This window comes from Rutidosis leptorrhynchoides, chromosome 4 (assembly GCF_046630445.1).
Source record: "Rutidosis leptorrhynchoides isolate AG116_Rl617_1_P2 chromosome 4, CSIRO_AGI_Rlap_v1, whole genome shotgun sequence".
Classification (NCBI taxonomy): Eukaryota; Viridiplantae; Streptophyta; class Magnoliopsida; order Asterales; family Asteraceae; genus Rutidosis; species Rutidosis leptorrhynchoides.
The window spans coordinates 178,096,613-178,115,250 of NC_092336.1; the positions used below are offsets into that span (position 1 = coordinate 178,096,613).

At 38.8% G+C, this 18,638-nt stretch overlaps 1 protein-coding gene across 1 annotated transcript; it reads right to left on the minus strand.

Moving 5' to 3' along the window:
* Positions 1-17,243: 17,243 nt before the first annotated feature.
* Positions 17,244-17,639, minus strand: LOC139841248 (uncharacterized mitochondrial protein AtMg00810-like). The gene has a single exon (XM_071831476.1). The coding sequence runs from the start codon at positions 17,637-17,639 to the stop codon at positions 17,244-17,246; it is 396 nt and encodes a 131-aa protein (XP_071687577.1).
* Between the last annotated feature and the right edge of the window lie 999 nt (positions 17,640-18,638).

The window sequence follows — 18,638 nt, forward strand, 5'->3', positions numbered from 1 at the left end:
CTAAAGGTACAACAACAAATATGAGTCCACCAACGACAAAGTGAACATCTCCAAATAGCTACACCCGGAGGGTTAGCTACAACACAACAATACATTAATATATATAACAATATAAACGAACAAGGTTAACACCTTAACCCAATACCGAGAACCAAATACCACAATGAAGATTGGCCGAACTACACGAGCCTTAGTAATCCGAAACCACACGAGATTACTATCTTCACATCATCGAGGTTGGCCGAACTACACGAGCCTTAGTAATCCGAAACCACACGAGATTACTACCTCAATAAGATGACCGAACTACACGAGTCACCATGAATCCGAACTACACGAGATTCATTTGATAAGATGACCGAAACTACACGCGTCATCGTGAATCCGAAACCACACGCGATTCACTTCTCCAACTCAAACCCACGGTCAAGGGATTATAAAATCCACCACATCGGGGCCACAACATCCAAATCACAATCACGTGTGATAATGTACACACGAACGTGTACTTCGCCAAAGATGGTCAACCAAAACGCACAACCGTGCCAATTGGACTTATACAAAAGTCCATCAAGTCCACCTACATGTGAAGTGAGCTCTATAGCCGAGATTCACTTCACCCGACCCGCACCCATCCTACACATACATATGTACATAGGATAATATCACTCACTTTGAAGTCTTGAAGAAAGCTTCCAAGTAATCCGCAACTCGCCAATGGAAAATACCTATTCCATTATCACAATTACAACAATACACTTAGAGTGGATTTACAAATCAACCCAATTCGTCACTTAATGCAATTTCGACCCAAATGCACTTCCAAGCACAAACCGTGCCCAAAACTAACCAATAATCACTAACACAAGTGAGAATGGTCCTAATACGCCAATTAAACCCGAACTCAAGTGTTAAACACGTGTCATACCCATTTTGACACTTAAACCCTAATTTTGACCCATAAAGGTCAAAATCTCATTCTCTACCAATTTTGACACCAAAACACATTTAACACGGTTTAATATTCCAACTTAATCCATTTTAAGTTCATAAACCTCATTAAGTCACCAAATGGGTCATAATCACCCCCAAACCCTAATTTGACCCAAAGTCACAATTAGTCAACCAAATACCCTAAATGGGTTTCAACACTTCCATAATCACTAACTTAAGTGATTAAACTCAAATTAAAGTTCTAAACATGGCCAATTAGTTCACCAAACCCAAAATCCACCAACAATTAACAACAAACCCGATTACTAGCTTCACTAAACCCATTTCATCACATAAAAGGGTTTTACAACTAATTAACTCAAAACCCTAACTTGAATATCAAATTAGATAATTGAAATTCGGAGTTTGAGCTTACCAATACTATCACCGTGTAGCCGAGAACGAAAGGAACAACTTTAAAACCCGAGACTTTGAACGATTCGAGCTTCTTCCTCACCAAAACCTCCAATCTCTCTCTAAACTCTTACTCTCTCTCTAAAAATGGATGAAGATGATGAGTGGATGTGAATGGGATCCAAAACTGATCCAAACTAGCTCATAAGCCTCACAAATCCGGCCTCAAGTGAAATTACCCATTTGCCCTTCACTTAAACCAATTAAAAACAAGGGATTCTGTCAGCAGCAAACGGCGCGGCGCGCCAATTCCCCGCGCGGCGCGCGACATAACTGAAACAGATTCTTTTGCATTTTAAACTTTATATAAATAATCCGCGAAACCCAATCTCGAACGTCTTAATACACAAACAAGCAAGATAAATATTCGGGTCTTACAACTCTCCCCCACTTAAACTCGATCACGTCCTCGTGATCCTCATCACTTAACCAAGTGGACCTCACCCTACGGTCCTCGACATAAGTCCCAATCCGACTTTCCTAAGCAATTCCTTCCCAACGAACCGCCTTCCACAACTAAATCGTCACCCGCGATTTATTCAAATCACCATCCGAGCACTAAAACCATGCTCATTCCCTAACATCGGGAAAACTCAACCAATCTCATACCGAGATATCAATCCCTTAGCGTACTATTACCGAGTACAACGCTAAAAGCAACCAAGTCTCAACCTAAAGTCAACAACCCGAAACGATGAAGAACGAACCAAACGAATCCTTACGGACAACACCAACCACTAACATCCCTTGTAGTGCGCAATACGACCAAAGCGCAACTACCGTAACATCATAACAAACGGCTAAAACCGATAACGTCCAAAACGATGATGGCAACGCTAAACCAAGGTGTACAAAATCGACTTTCGTCACACCCGTAACAACATGTGAGCGAAACACGGCTATCGCATCACTAATCACACAACACGAAGGCTGGCCGAAAACACACGCGCCTTAGTGAATCCGAACTACACGCGACTCACTACCTTCACCACAACAACAATCGGGAATGGCCGAACTACACGCGCCATAGTGAATCCGAACTACACGTGAGTCACTATCCCGGAGGAATGACCGAACTACACGAGTCATTTGTGAATCCGAACTACACGAGACTCACTCCTCAATACAATGACCGAAACCACACGAGTCATTTGTGAATCCGAACTACACGAGATTCACTTCCACAACATCGAGGTTGGCCGAACTACACGAGCCTTAGTAATCCGAAACCACACGAGATTACTACCTCAATAAGATGACCGAACTACACGAGTCACCATGAATCCGAACTACACGAGATTCATTCGATAAGATGACCGAAACTACACGCGTCATCGTGAATCCGAAAACACACGCGATTCACAACCATGATGAAGTCAGCGGACCCGAAGATCATGCTTCACCAATCTCAACACCGGATGAAGTCAGCGGACCCGAAGATCATGCTTCACCGATATAACACCACGCTCATGATGAAGTCAGCGGACCCCGAAAGTCATGCTCCACCAATCACGTACTCCCATGATGAAGTCAGCGGACCCTAAAGATCATGCTTCATCAATCAACCGTACCATAATGAAGTCAGCGGACCCCGAAGGTCATGCTTCATAAATCATCAATACCACGATGAAGTCAGCGGACCCTAAAGATCATGCTTCATCGATCACATACGCACTTTCGGCCTCAAACAACGAGTAGTGCAACATCGCGACCTGCTACACTATAGTGAATCCTAACGGATACCACTAACCATCCCCACAATCGAGCAAGAACCACCTATATCAGACATAGGTACCAAACAATGATTCCCCAAAAGAGAATCCGACACACACCTCCCTTAACCGAAGGATTTCACCTTGCTCACCAAACACGTCCATTATCTCTCAACGAGATTTACCACATTACCACCTCAGTGGTAATTCCAATCCAATATCATAAGTACAATTTAACCAAAATTGTACTCTACCACAAGTTGACCAAAACTAGGTCTCGACGAAATTTCCGGATCTACCAAAAGCATCATCCGAAATATCACACTAAAACTTCCTCATGCGGGAGTGCGACTCCCCCACTTGGAACCACGTTCCCATAACACAATTCGTACAACCGTACAATGCTACCGAAGGTAGACTTTACCAACAATTGGGTACACGCGACCCATCCTACATCTTGCTCTAACCTCGAGCACACAAAGGATTTCAAATGATCCTTAGACACTTCAAACGAAAAGTGTACCACGATTTCGCAAACCATACTCTCGCAATCATTCAATTGCTTAGTTGTCAATTTCACCGAGTCACTCGTGTACTTAAGGGTTCCTCCCGGTATCCTAAGTACAATGTGACTACAACACAATCGGAGTCGACACCACGCTAGTAGGTATAAAAGAGGCACCTAATGTCGCGTCATAAAGACTCCATTACCAACACACATCGAGATTTTAAACACTCGATCTCAAAGGTTCCAATCACCCGACGAACCTCGTGGTTCATCAACTTCAACACACAAGCGAACACGCGCTTAACAATCGAACACCAAAACGATTTCCGTGGCTTGGTAGAAACATACCCCAATTACTAAGGAATGCTTGGTTGCACCAAGTCTTACGCCCTTCGCCCGACAATCAAACATCACCTTAGGGTACTTCCATTAGGAACGTCACCCATAGCGTAACATGCACAACAAAGACATACAACTCAAACTCAACCGGCATTTTATAAATAATCAAAAGACCTATTTATTAAAATGAAACGTACCTTAACGTCTCCTCGCCGCACCCGTCCCCGCTAACTTGGGACATTCCGACTTACGATGTCCTTCCTTTTGGCAATTGAAGCACACCATACTACCACCCTTTGGTACCGAACATTCCCAAGACTTGTGACCCCTTACGCCACAATTGTAACATCTAGCCGCACTAGAATCCGATATACCCGTTCTCGTACCACCCGTGCTCACACTCGGACCCTTAGTCCTCTTACTCGGAGCACCATAAGAAACAACTCTTCTCTCACTTGAAGATTCACCCCTCTTCGATCGTGAATACGACTCGAAACCTCTAGCCAAGTCGAATAATTCCGAAAACGATTTCGCTTGACCCCGACTAATCTTACCCTTCAAGTCATCATTCAAGGTCCGATAGAAATCCCCCATTAACAAACGATCATTCCCCAAATACTCCGGACAAAAACGAGCCTTCGCCATAAAGGTCGTCTTAAGAGTACTCAAATCCATAGATCCTTGTCGCAAATTTCGCAACTCATTACGCAATTCCCACAAATCGGCCGAAGTCCGGAACTCCTCAAAGAATTCTTCCTTAAACTCGTCCCATGATAAGGCCATAAACGTCTCACCACCGACAAGATCAATCTTACCATCCAACCAATCCCTTGCCCTACCCCGCAACAAACTCGTAGCGAGTCTCGTCTTCCTCTCGGGAGGGCAATCAATAGTACGAAAACACCCTTCGACATCCGAAATCCATGTTGTGCTCACCAAAGGATCCGGTTTTCCGTCGTACATCGGGGGTTTAGTCCTCATGAAGCTTTTAAGATAACGCTCCATTTCACTACTACTTTGAAGTTCGGAATACCTCCTTTCCATTCTTTCTTCTAACGCACCCATTTGCTCCGCAACGGCGGCCGCAACCCTAGCGTTAAACTCCACGTCATTCGCCTCGGTCTCGTTTCGCGTCGTCATTCTAAAGAATGCAAAACGATTAGTCCACGAACGTGTAAAACCGTACGCACGACACAGCCTCATCTTGCTAAACACTCATCGTACATCACTTGTTAGACACGATTTGCACCCGTAATAAGGTTTGCAAGTTCTTATTACGCACACATGCCGCATCGACTCGTTAGTACAACGACCGTCTCGCTCGATGATATACACAAACACAACCAAAATTCTACGCGGTACAAACACACGCGAGAATTATTATCACAACACAACAACATATTAATAATATCCGCATTACTAATATAAACGTTAGTCAACCTATAGCCAAGGCACTAACCAAACCCATTACGACCCGTAATCCTACAAGTCCCGCAACAAATTAAGCACACACGAAAGTCTAAGTCTAGGCACCTATCTCAAGTCACCTAAATCCCTTAGACCATGCTCTGATACCACTTGTAACGACCCAAACCAAACCACGTCAAAACCCCGTTAATTTTCACAACATAAAAAAAAAATTTCTGGTGCAGTTCATTCGCGCGGCGCGCCAAATCACCTGGACAGCCCGCTGTCCCCGGAAGTCAATTTAACGAAAATGTTTGTCTAGTTCCCGACACATTTAGCCAGAACGCTTTTAACCGTACGTTAATATATGTAAAACTAGCACATAACTAAGGTTTGAGCGAGTTTTACAAAGTGGGGCCCACACGTGCCCAAATTACCCTTTAAGTATAAAAATACAATTTTAGACCATAAGACTCTTAATACAAGACAAAGCCGAGCATGGCGATTGGGGATACGCTACCCAATCCTAATCAATCCAAAAGCAAGTCTCTAAAGCAACTATGCACGTCTTCTAGTCCTCGCGCTTACCCGAGCCACCAATCCACATGCGATCTATAAAAAGAGTCAACAACGAGAGGGTAAGCTAACGCTTAGTGAATGATAATATACTACATACATATATATGTATAAAATGAATACGCCACACAAACAAATACCGCATACCGTAGCATCCAAATATAAAGCAACTACACTAAGCATACCGTACAATCTCTAAGCATCAAGCTAAAGGTACAACAACAAATATGAGTCCACCAACGACAAAGTGAACATCTCCAAATAGCTACACCCGGAGGGTTAGCTACAACACAACAATACATTAATATATATAACAATATAAACGAACAAGGTTAACACCTTAACCCAATACCGAGAACCAAATACCACAATGAAGATTGGCCGAACTACACGAGCCTTAGTAATCCGAAACCACACGAGATTACTATCTTCACATCATCGAGGTTGGCCGAACTACACGAGCCTTAGTAATCCGAAACCACACGAGATTACTACCTCAATAAGATGACCGAACTACACGAGTCACCATGAATCCGAACTACACGAGATTCATTTGATAAGATGACCGAAACTACACGCGTCATCGTGAATCCGAAACCACACGCGATTCACTTCTCCAACTCAAACCCACGGTCACGGGATTATAAAATCCACCACATCGGGGCCACAACATCCAAATCACAATCACGTGTGATAATGTACACACGAACGTGTACTTCGCCAAAGATGGTCAACCAAAACGCACAACCGTGCCAATTGGACTTATACAAAAGTCCATCAAGTCCACCTACATGTGAAGTGAGCTCTATAGCCGAGATTCACTTCACCCGACCCGCACCCATCCTACACATACATATGTACATAGGATAATATCACTCACTTTGAAGTCTTGAAGAAAGCTTCCAAGTAATCCGCAACTCGCCAATGGAAAATACCTATTCCATTATCACAATTACAACAATACACTTAGAGTGGATTTACAAATCAACCCAATTCGTCACTTAATGCAATTTCGACCCAAATGCACTTCCAAGCACAAACCGTGCCCAAAACTAACCAATAATCACTAACACAAGTGAGAATGGTCCTAATACGCCAATTAAACCCGAACTCAAGTGTTAAACACGTGTCATACCCATTTTGACACTTAAACCCTAATTTTGACCCATAAAGGTCAAAATCTCATTCTCTACCAATTTTGACACCAAAACACATTTAACACGGTTTAATATTCCAACTTAATCCATTTTAAGTTCATAAACCTCATTAAGTCACCAAATGGGTCATAATCACCCCCAAACCCTAATTTGACCCAAAGTCACAATTAGTCAACCAAATACCCTAAATGGGTTTCAACACTTCCATAATCACTAACTTAAGTGATTAAACTCAAATTAAAGTTCTAAACATGGCCAATTAGTTCACCAAACCCAAAATCCACCAACAATTAACAACAAACCCGATTACTAGCTTCACTAAACCCATTTCATCACATAAAAGGGTTTTACAACTAATTAACTCAAAACCCTAACTTGAATATCAAATTAGATAATTGAAATTCGGAGTTTGAGCTTACCAATACTATCACCGTGTAGCCGAGAACGAAAGGAACAACTTTAAAACCCGAGACTTTGAACGATTCGAGCTTCTTCCTCACCAAAACCTCCAATCTCTCTCTAAACTCTTACTCTCTCTCTAAAAATGGATGAAGATGATGAGTGGATGTGAATGGGATCCAAAACTGATCCAAACTAGCTCATAAGCCTCACAAATCCGGCCTCAAGTGAAATTACCCATTTGCCCTTCACTTAAACCAATTAAAAACAAGGGATTCTGTCAGCAGCAAACGGCGCGGCGCGCCAATTCCCCGCGCGGCGCGCGACATAACTGAAACAGATTCTTTTGCATTTTAAACTTTATATAAATAATCCGCGAAACCCAATCTCGAACGTCTTAATACACAAACAAGCAAGATAAATATTCGGGTCTTACATTATTAGTAATTTGAAGGCACAAAAACTAATAAGAAAAGGTTGCTATGCTGTTCTAGCACACGTCGAGAAAGTACAAACTGAAGAAAAGAGCATCAATGATGTTCCCATTGCAAAAGGATTTCCCGATGTATTTCTGAAAGAATTACCGGGATTACCCCCACATCGATCCGTTGAATTTCAAATAGATCTTGTACCAGGAGCTGCACCAATAGCTCGTGCTCCTTACAGACTCGCACCCAGCGAGATGAAAGAACTGCAAAGCCAATTACAAGAACTTTTAGAGCGTGGTTTCATTCGACCAAGCACATCACCGTGGGGAGCTCCTGTTTTGTTTGTCAAGAAGAAAGATGGTACATTCAGGTTGTGTATCGACTACCGAGAGTTGAACAAACTTACCATCAAGAACCGCTACCCACTACCGAGAATCGACGACTTATTTGATCAACTACAAGGCTCGTCTGTTTATTCAAAGATTGACTTACGTTCCGGGTATCATCAAATGCGGGTGAAAGAAGATGATATTCCAAAGACTGCTTTCAGAACACGTTACGGTCATTACGAGTTTATGGTCATGCCGTTTGGTTTAACTAATGCACCAGCTGTGTTCATGGACCTTATGAACCGAGTGTGTGGACCATACCTTGACAAGTTTGTCATTGTTTTCATTGATGACATACTTATATACTCAAAGAATGACCAAGAACACGGTGAACATTTGAGAAAGGTGTTAGAAGTATTGAGGAAGGAAGAATTGTACGCTAAGTTTTCAAAGTGTGCATTTTGGTTGGAAGAAGTTCAATTCCTCGGTCACATAGTGAACAAAGAAGGTATTAAGGTGGATCCGGCAAAGATAGAAACTGTTGAAAAGTGGGAAACCCCGAAAACTCCGAAACACATACGCCAGTTTTTAGGACTAGCTGGTTACTACAGAAGGTTCATCCAAGACTTTTCCAGAATAGCAAAACCCTTGACTGCATTAACGCATAAAGGGAAGAAATTTGAATGGAATGATGAACAAGAGAAAGCGTTTTAGTTATTGAAGAAAAAGCTAACTACGGCACCTATATTGTCATTGCCTGAAGGGAATGATGATTTTGTGATTTATTGTGATGCATCAAAGCAAGGTCTCGGTTGTGTATTAATGCAACGAACGAAAGTGATTGCTTATGCGTCTAGACAATTGAAGATTCACGAACAAAATTATACGACGCATGATTTGGAATTAGGCGCGGTTGTTTTTGCATTAAAGACTTGGAGGCACTACTTATATGGGGTCAAAAGTATTATATATACCGACCACAAAAGTCTTCAACACATATTTAATCAGAAACAACTGAATATGAGGCAGCGTAGGTGGATTGAATTATTGAATGATTACGACTTTGAGATTCGTTACCACCCGGGGAAGGCAAATGTGGTAGCCGATGCCTTGAGCAGGAAGGACAGAGAACCCATTCGAGTAAAATCTATGAATATAATGATTCATAATAACATTACTACTCAAATAAAGGAGGCGCAACAAGGAGTTTTAAAAGAGGGAAATTTAAAGGATGAAATACCCAAAGGATCGGAGAAGCATCTTAATATTCGGGAAGACGGAACCCGGTATAGGGCTGAAAGGATTTGGGTACCAAAATTTGGAGATATGAGAGAAATGGTACTTAGAGAAGCTCATAAAACCAGATACTCAATACATCCTGGAACGGGGAAGATGTACAAGGATCTCAAGAAACATTTTTGGTGGCCGGGTATGAAAGCCGATGTTGCTAAATACGTAGGAGAATGTTTGACGTGTTCTAAGGTCAAAGCTGAGCATCAGAAACCATCAGGTCTACTTCAACAACCCGAAATCCCGGAATGGAAATGGGAAAACATTACCATGGATTTCATCACTAAATTGCCAAGGACTGCAAGTGGTTTTGATACTATTTGGGTAATAGTTGATCGTCTCACCAAATCAGCACACTTCCTACCAATAAGAGAAGATGACAAGATGGAGAAGTTAGCACGACTGTATTTGAAGGAAGTCGTCTCCAGACATGGAATACCAATCTCTATTATCTCTGATAGGGATGGCAGATTTATTTCAAGATTCTGGCAGACATTACAGCAAGCATTAGGAACTCGTCTAGACATGAGTACTGCCTATCATCCACAAACTGATGGGCAGAGTGAAAGGACGATACAAACGCTTGAAGACATGCTACGAGCATGTGTTATTGATTTCGGAAACAGTTGGGATCGACATCTACCGTTAGCAGAATTTTCCTACAACAACAGCTACCATTCAAGCATTGAGATGGCGCCGTTTGAAGCACTTTATGGTAGAAAGTGCAGGTCTCCGATTTGTTGGAGTGAAGTGGGGGATAGACAGATTACGGGTCCGGAAATTATACAAGAAACTACCGAGAAGATCATCCAAATTCAACAACGGTTGAAAACCGCCCAAAGTCGACAAAAGAGCTACGCTGACATTAAAAGAAAAGATATAGAATTTGAAATTGGAGAGATGGTCATGCTTAAAGTTGCACCTTGGAAAGGCGTTGTTCGATTTGGTAAACGAGGGAAATTAAATCCAAGGTATATTGGACCATTCAAGATTATTGATCGTGTCGGACCAGTAGCTTACCGACTAGAGTTACCTCAACAACTCGCGGCTGTACATAACACTTTCCACGTCTCGAATTTAAAGAAATGTTTTGCTAAAGAAGATCTCACTATTCCGTTAGATGAAATCCAAATCAACGAAAAACTTCAATTCATCGAAGAACCCGTCGAAATAATGGATCGTGAGGTTAAAAGACTTAAGCAAAACAAGATACCAATTGTTAAGGTTCGATGGAATGCTCGTAGAGGACCCGAGTTCACCTGGGAGCGTGAAGATCAGATGAAGAAGAAATACCCGCATCTATTTCCAGAAGATTCGTCAACACCTTCAACAGCTTAAAATTTCGGGACGAAATTTATTTAACGGGTAGGTACTGTAGTGACCCGAACTTTTCCATGTTTATATATATATTAATTGAGATTGATATTTACATGATTAAATGTTTCCAACATGTTAAGCAATCAAACTTGTTAAGACTTGATTAATTGAAATATGTTTCATATAGACAATTGACCACCCAAGTTGATCGGTAATTCACGAACGTTAAAACTTGTAAAAACTATATGATGACATATATATGGATATATATATATATAGTTAACATGATACTATGATAAGAAAACATATCATAAAGTATATTAACAATGAACTACATATGTAAAAACAAGACTACTAACTTAATGATTTTTAAACGAGACATATATGTAACGATTATCGTTGTAAAGACATTTAATGTATATATATCATATTAAGAGATATTCATACATGATAATATCATGATAATATAATAATTTAAAATCTCATTTGATATTATAAACATTGGGTTAACAACATTTAACAAGATCGTTAACCTAAAGGTTTCAAAACAACACTTACATGTAACGACTAACGATGACTTAACGACTCAGTTAAAATGTATATACATGTAGTGTTTTAATATGTATTTATACACTTTTGAAAGACTTCAATACACTTATCAAAATACTTCTACTTAACAAAAATGCTTACAATTACATCCTCGTTCAGTTTCATCAACAATTCTACTCGTATGCACCCGTATTCGTACTCGTACAATACACAGCTTTTAGATGTATGTACTATTGGTATATACACTCCAATGATCAGCTCTTAGCAGCCCATGTGAGTCACCTAACACATGTGGGAACCATCATTTGGCAACTAGCATGAAATATCTCATAAAATTACAAAAATATGAGTAATCATTCATGACTTATTTACATGAAAACAAAATTACATATCCTTTATATCTAATCCATACACCAACGACCAAAAACACCTACAAACACTTTCATTCTTCAATTTTCTTCATCTAATTGATCTCTCTCAAGTTCTATCTTCAAGTTCTAAGTGTTCTTCATAAATTCCAAAAGTTCTAGTTTCATAAAATCAAGAATACTTTCAAGTTTGCTAGCTCACTTCCAATCTTGTAAGGTGATCATCCAACCTCAAGAAATCTTTGTTTCTTACAGTAGGTTATCATTCTAATACAAGGTAATAATCATATTCAAACTTTGGTTCAATTTCTATAACTATAACAATCTTATTTCAAGTGATGATCTTACTTGAACTTGTTTTCGTGTCATGATTCTGCTTCAAGAACTTCGAGCCATCCAAGGATCCATTGAAGCTAGATCCATTTTTCTCTTTTCCAGTAGGTTTATCCAAGGAAATTAAGGTAGTAATGATGTTCATAACATCATTCGATTCATACATATAAAGCTATCTTATTCGAAGGTTTAAACTTGTAATCACTAGAACATAGTTTAGTTAATTCTAAACTTGTTCGCAAACAAAAGTTAATCCTTCTAACTTGACTTTTAAAATCAACTAAACACATGTTCTATATCTATATGATATGCTAACTTAATGATTTAAAACCTGGAAACACGAAAAACACCGTAAAACCGGATTTACGCCGTCGTAGTAACACCGCGGGCTGTTTTGGGTTAGTTAATTAAAAACTATGATAAACTTTGATTTAAAAGTTGTTATTCTGAGAAAATGATTTTTATTATGAACATGAAACTATATCCAAAAATTATGGTTAAACTCAAAGTGGAAGTATGTTTTCTAAAATGGTCATCTAGACGTCGTTCTTTCGACTGAAATGACTACCTTTACAAAAACGACTTGTAACTTATTTTTCCGACTATAAACCTATACTTTTTCTGTTTAGATTCATAAAATAGAGTTCAATATGAAACCATAGCAATTTGATTCACTCAAAACGGATTTAAAATGAAGAAGTTATGGGTAAAACAAGATTGGATAATTTTTCTCATTTTAGCTACGTGAAAATTGGTAACAAATCTATTCCAACCATAACTTAATCAACTTGTATTGTATATTATGTAATCTTGAGATACCATAGACACGTATACAATGTTTCGACCTATCATGTCGACACATCTATATATATTTCGGAACAACCATAGACACTCTATATGTGAATGTTGGAGTTAGCTATACAGGGTTGAGGTTGATTCCAAAATATATATAGTTTGAGTTGTGATCAATACTGAGATACGTATACACTGGATCGTGGATTGATTCAAGATAATATTTATCGATTTATTTCTGTACATCTAACTGTGGACAACTAGTTATAGGTTACTAACGAGGACAGCTGACTTAATAAACTTAAAACATCAAAATATATTAAAAGTGTTGTAAATATATTTTGAACATACTTTAATATATATGTATATATTGTTATAGGTTCGTGAATCAACAGTGGCCAAGTCTTACTTCCCGACGAAGTAAAAATCTGTGAAAGTGAGTTATAGTCCCACTTTTAAAATCTAATATTTTTGGGATGAGAATACATGCAGGTTTTATAAATGATTTACAAAATAGACACAAGTACGTGAAACTACATTCTATGGTTGAATTATCGAAATCGAATATGCCCCTTTTTATTAAGTCTGGTAATCTAAGAATTAGGGAACAGACACCCTAATTGACGCGAATCCTAAAGATAGATCTATTGGGCCTAACAAACCCCATCCAAAGTACCGGATGCTTTAGTACTTCGAAATTTATATCATATCCGAAGGGTGTCCCGGAATGATGGGGATATTCTTATATATGCATCTTGTTATTGTCGGTTACCAGGTGTTCACCATATGAATGATTTTTATCTCTATGTATGGGATGTGTATTGAAATATGAAATCTTGTGGTCTATTGTTACGATTTGATATATATAGGTTAAACCTATAACTCACCAACATTTTTGTTGACGTTTAAAGCATGTTTATTCTCAGGTGAATATTAAGAGCTTCCGCTGTTGCATACTAAAATAAGGACAAGATTTGGAGTCCATGTTTGTATGATATTGTGTAAAAACTGCATTCAAGAAACTGATTTCGATGTAACATATTTGTATTGTAAACCATTATGTAATGGTCGTGTGTAAACAGGATATTTTAGATTATCATTATTTGATAATCTACGTAAAGCTTTTTAAACCTTTATTTATGAAATAAAGGTTATGGTTTGTTTTAAAAATGAATGCAGTCTTTGAAAAACGTCTCATATAGAGGTCAAAACCTCGCAACGAAATCAATTAATATGGAACGTTTTTAATCAATAAGAACGGGACATTTGAACAAACACCTGTAGCTCTTACCACAAGATCCTAATGAACTTATCCTAGTGAAAACATAACTATCCTCTAGATCCCTTTAAGAAGATAGTTTACAAGTAAACTTACAACTTTAAGCTTACAAGTACTCTTGCTAGAATCACTCTAAAAGATTACAAATTAAGTATAAGAATGATATCAGTAAGTATGAGAAAATATGAGTGCAAGAGGTGAGTCTTCAAATGCTTCAAGGCTTGGCTTTTATAGGAAAGAGAAATCTGCCTGGAAGTCATACCGCTCACTGCACGGTCGACCGTGGTTCGACCGTGTACCCCTGACATCTGATTCTTAAGGCCGTTTTTGTCCTTTGAAATTTGTCAATTTCCCTTGTTGAATAGCTGCAACTAGTGGCCAATTACTTCTAAAATTATCCTCATTACCCTTTATGTTTTGGACATAAACTTGGAGGTTGACATGTCCTCTAAAGAAGAAAGTCTTCAATCTTTGACCATTTGTCATTGATTACTCAAAGAGGTAATTGCAGATTTTTTGTCTCTTGACAAACCATTAACTTCCAAAATCTTCATCTACCTTTCTTAATCACTTGTCATTTAGCTTATGGGAGTTTCTTGCCCTTTAGAACATTGTTACAACTTAAATGAACTAGTTTGAATCTAGTTTGTATATGATGATTCTTGTTACATCTTGAGCTAATTACATTTTCATACAAATAATGATACATAAAACTAATGGGAGAGCAACTCTTTAGTTGGGACTTTAATGACCATTATTAGTATGTTTAGATGATACTATGTATTGGGGTAAAGAGATATGACACTTGAGTGTTTTAGCCTAAATCAAGCTTAAAGTGTCATTAAGATATCATTAGGTGTGATTAGTGAAAATTAACATCTTTTGGTTCAAAACTCTTTTTAGATCAAAGAGGGCAACTATTATAAGCATGTTAAAAAAGGTTTTGTAAATTATAGATGTCGGAAACTAGTCAAACTTTATTTGGTCAAGATTGGTAACAGAGAAAACTGCGGTCGGGCTGCGGTCGCCCGTGAGGTCAGCCGTGGGTTTGCAGTTTTAGAAAAGCTTGAACTCGTTGGTGCAGGACACACACGGTTGATGTCACGGTCGACCGTGGTGCAGCCGTGTAGCATTTTTTCCAAGATGGTTTCTTAATTATTGGTCTTTTGCTAGAGAGAGTTTAGGCTCATGAACTCATGTCGTCCTACATATGATTTAACTACTTAGTTCTTGTGTGTCATCATCAAAACAAAGTGATTAACTTTTAAATATTATGCTTTGAATCTTAACCAACATTCTCCCCCCCATTTTGATGATGTCAAACATATGAGTAAGTGTTAACTATGTAGGTCGACATAAGTATTAACATCACTTACCATACATTTTCTCCCCCTTTTGTCAAAGCAAAAAGGTTAGTCCCACTTGGAACTAAGCGCGCCCTAGAGTAATGCTCTCCCTTAAATTGTACACACTTATCAATTTTTCTTGTTAATAAAATGGCTCTCCCTCGAACCAATAGTAGACATAAAAAGTAACAAACATGATAAGCATAGCAAGTGCATTACAATAATTAATTCATAACAAGCGTTAATCCTAGGACAAGTGTTCTTTCTACCCGCCCTTATAATTGTTCTTAACCAACATTAAGTTCTTTTAAGTATAAATTCCATTGGTGCTAAACGCATCCGAGATTATCGAGCTTTCATTTTCGGACGAGAGAATGATCACTTGATGAGCCTCCCAATAAGTAATAGGAATTGTTGACACGGGTTGAGGGACATGAGAAGCGTTGATGGCATTAACGAATCGGAAAAGCCGATTAAGATGATTTGAATACGAAAGTGGACGAGTTCCTAGTTCTCGAAGGTAATCCATGCTTTGAGTAGTGAGATAAGCAAGATTTATGGGTTCTTGAGTGAGAAGTTACCACATGACAATGACTTCGGTTCCGGAGATGTGAGCGGCGGTAGGTTCCCGACAATAGACATTGTTCCGAATGACATTAAGAATAAGTTGAAGATCATGGCGGATGTCGTCATCTTGAATGCTAAGCCGTTGATTGAGGTTTCGTTGTACTCCCGGAGTGGTGATGAGATCTAAGATGGGTTGCAACGGAAACGTAGGATTGAGTGATCTTAGATCGGTTGAAGGAGTATAGAAGGAACGCCCATTCGAAGGAATTGCCATAATGGTTCTGAATTGTTCAAGGGACCAAGTGTAAGGTGTATTAAAAAGTCAAAATGCCACTTAATCAGGGTTGGAAACATCAAGATTAGCATAGAATTCCCTAATGAGAGTTGGATAAATGGTTTCATCTAGCTCAAGAAATGAGAAACAATTGTTATGGGTAAAAGGTTGAGTTAGCTCGGGAAACTCGGTATGATGAACAACACGCTCCTCATGAAGTGTTCTAGTCTTCATGTGTTGCCTATTATTCATGATACGTTGATTTATCGTGTTGGTCATTTCCTTGAATAGATTTGAAAGAGTATGGACCACTTTTTGAAGAATACTTGAAGGTAGGATAAAAGTAAAACCATAAATTCAGTTGTTAGGGTTTAAGGAAGAGATGTGGTTGGTGGAAAAGTTGTTTGGATATTAAAGGAGTTGCATAAAAGACAAAGAAATTCGTCAGACATCAGGCGGCTCTCATCACAGTCGACCGTGGTTCGACCGTGCGTGATCAGGATCAAATTTTACGGAGTATGTTCCATCATTCCCAACCCATTCCTAAGCAAGTTAAAGGTTTCCTTTTTAAGGGGCTTAGTGAATATGTCAGCTATGTTTTTAGCATATTCTACCTTATCTATCACAATATTACCGTTTTGGACGTGGTCACGAAGGAAATGGTGCCTAATGTCTATGTGTTTAGTCCTAGAGTGTAATATTTGATTTTTCGATAGGTCTATAGTACTTTTATTATCACAACATATGGGTATTTCAGATGAGATGATACCGTAATCGAGGAAGGTTTGCTTCATCCATAGCACTTGTGCGCACGCTCTTCCCATCACTACATATTTGGCTTCGGTGGTAGACAATGCGATGGATGTTTACTTCTTTGAGAACCATGACGTTAAGCAAAGCCCCACGAACGCGGATACTCCACTTGTGCTTATTCTATCAATCATTGATCCACCATGATCGGAATCCGCAAAGCACATAATATCAATCCCGGTAAACTTTGGATACCGTAACCCAAGATGCATTGTTCCTTTTAAGTATCTAAAGATTCTTTTAACGGCCTCTACGTGCGACGTCTTTGGATTCTCTTGAAATCTTGCACATAAGCACACGCTAAACATGATGTCGGGCCGACTTGCCGTTAAATAAAGAAGGTATCCAATCATTCCCCTATATTTAGTACTATCAAATGGTTCTCCTTCTCCTTCTAAAGTAAGTTTCACATTTGTTGCCATCGGAGTCGCCATTCGTTTCGAGTTCTCCATTCCGAATTTCTTGAGCATTTCATGAACGTATTTTTGTTGATTGATGAATGTTCCATCTTCTAGTTGCTTGATTTATAGTCTAAGAAAGAATTTGAGTTCACCCATCATGCTCATTTCAAACTCATCATGCATTAACTTAGAAAACTCATTGCTAAGAGACTCGTTAGTAGATCCAAATACAATATCATCAACATATATTTGAATTATGACTAAATCCTTTTCATGCCTTTTGATAAAGTGTGTATTATCAATTTTTCCCATTTCAAACCCATTATTTATTAAGAATGTTCTAAGTCTTTCATAGCATGCTCTAGGGGCTTGTTTAAGTCCATAGAGAGCCTTTTTAAGTTTATAAACATGATAAGGTTTTTCGAAATCTTCAAACCCCGGAGATTGTGATACATAAACTTCTTCATTTATTATACCATTTAAAAAGGCACTTTTGACATCCATTTGATAGAGTTTGAAATTATGAGCACATTCATATGCAAGAAGTATTCTTATTGACTCTAGCCTAGCGACGGAAGCAAATGTTTCATCATAATCAATTCCCTCTTGTTGGCTATATGCTTATGAAACTAGTATAGCTTTGTTTCTAACTACTTTGCCATCCCCATCTAGTTTATTTCTATAGACCCATTTTGTACCTATGATGTTGCTTTCACTCGGTAAAGGAACCAAATCCCATACATCACTTCTTTGGAATTGATTTAATTCCTCTTGCATAGCTTCTATCCAACTTTCATCTAATAGGGATTCCTTAACATTTTTGGGTTCTATTTGTGAAATAAAAGCATAGTTGGCAATTAGGTTAAATACTTGTGACCTAGTGGTTCTAGTGTTGATGTTGTGACGACCCGAGAATTTCTGACTAAATTTAAACTTAATCCTTACAGGAATTCGACACGGTAAGCAAAGTCTGTAATGTTGAATCTCAAACATTTTGAACTATTTATATGGAATCATTTAACCTTTGACTAAGCCGACGATTCACGAACA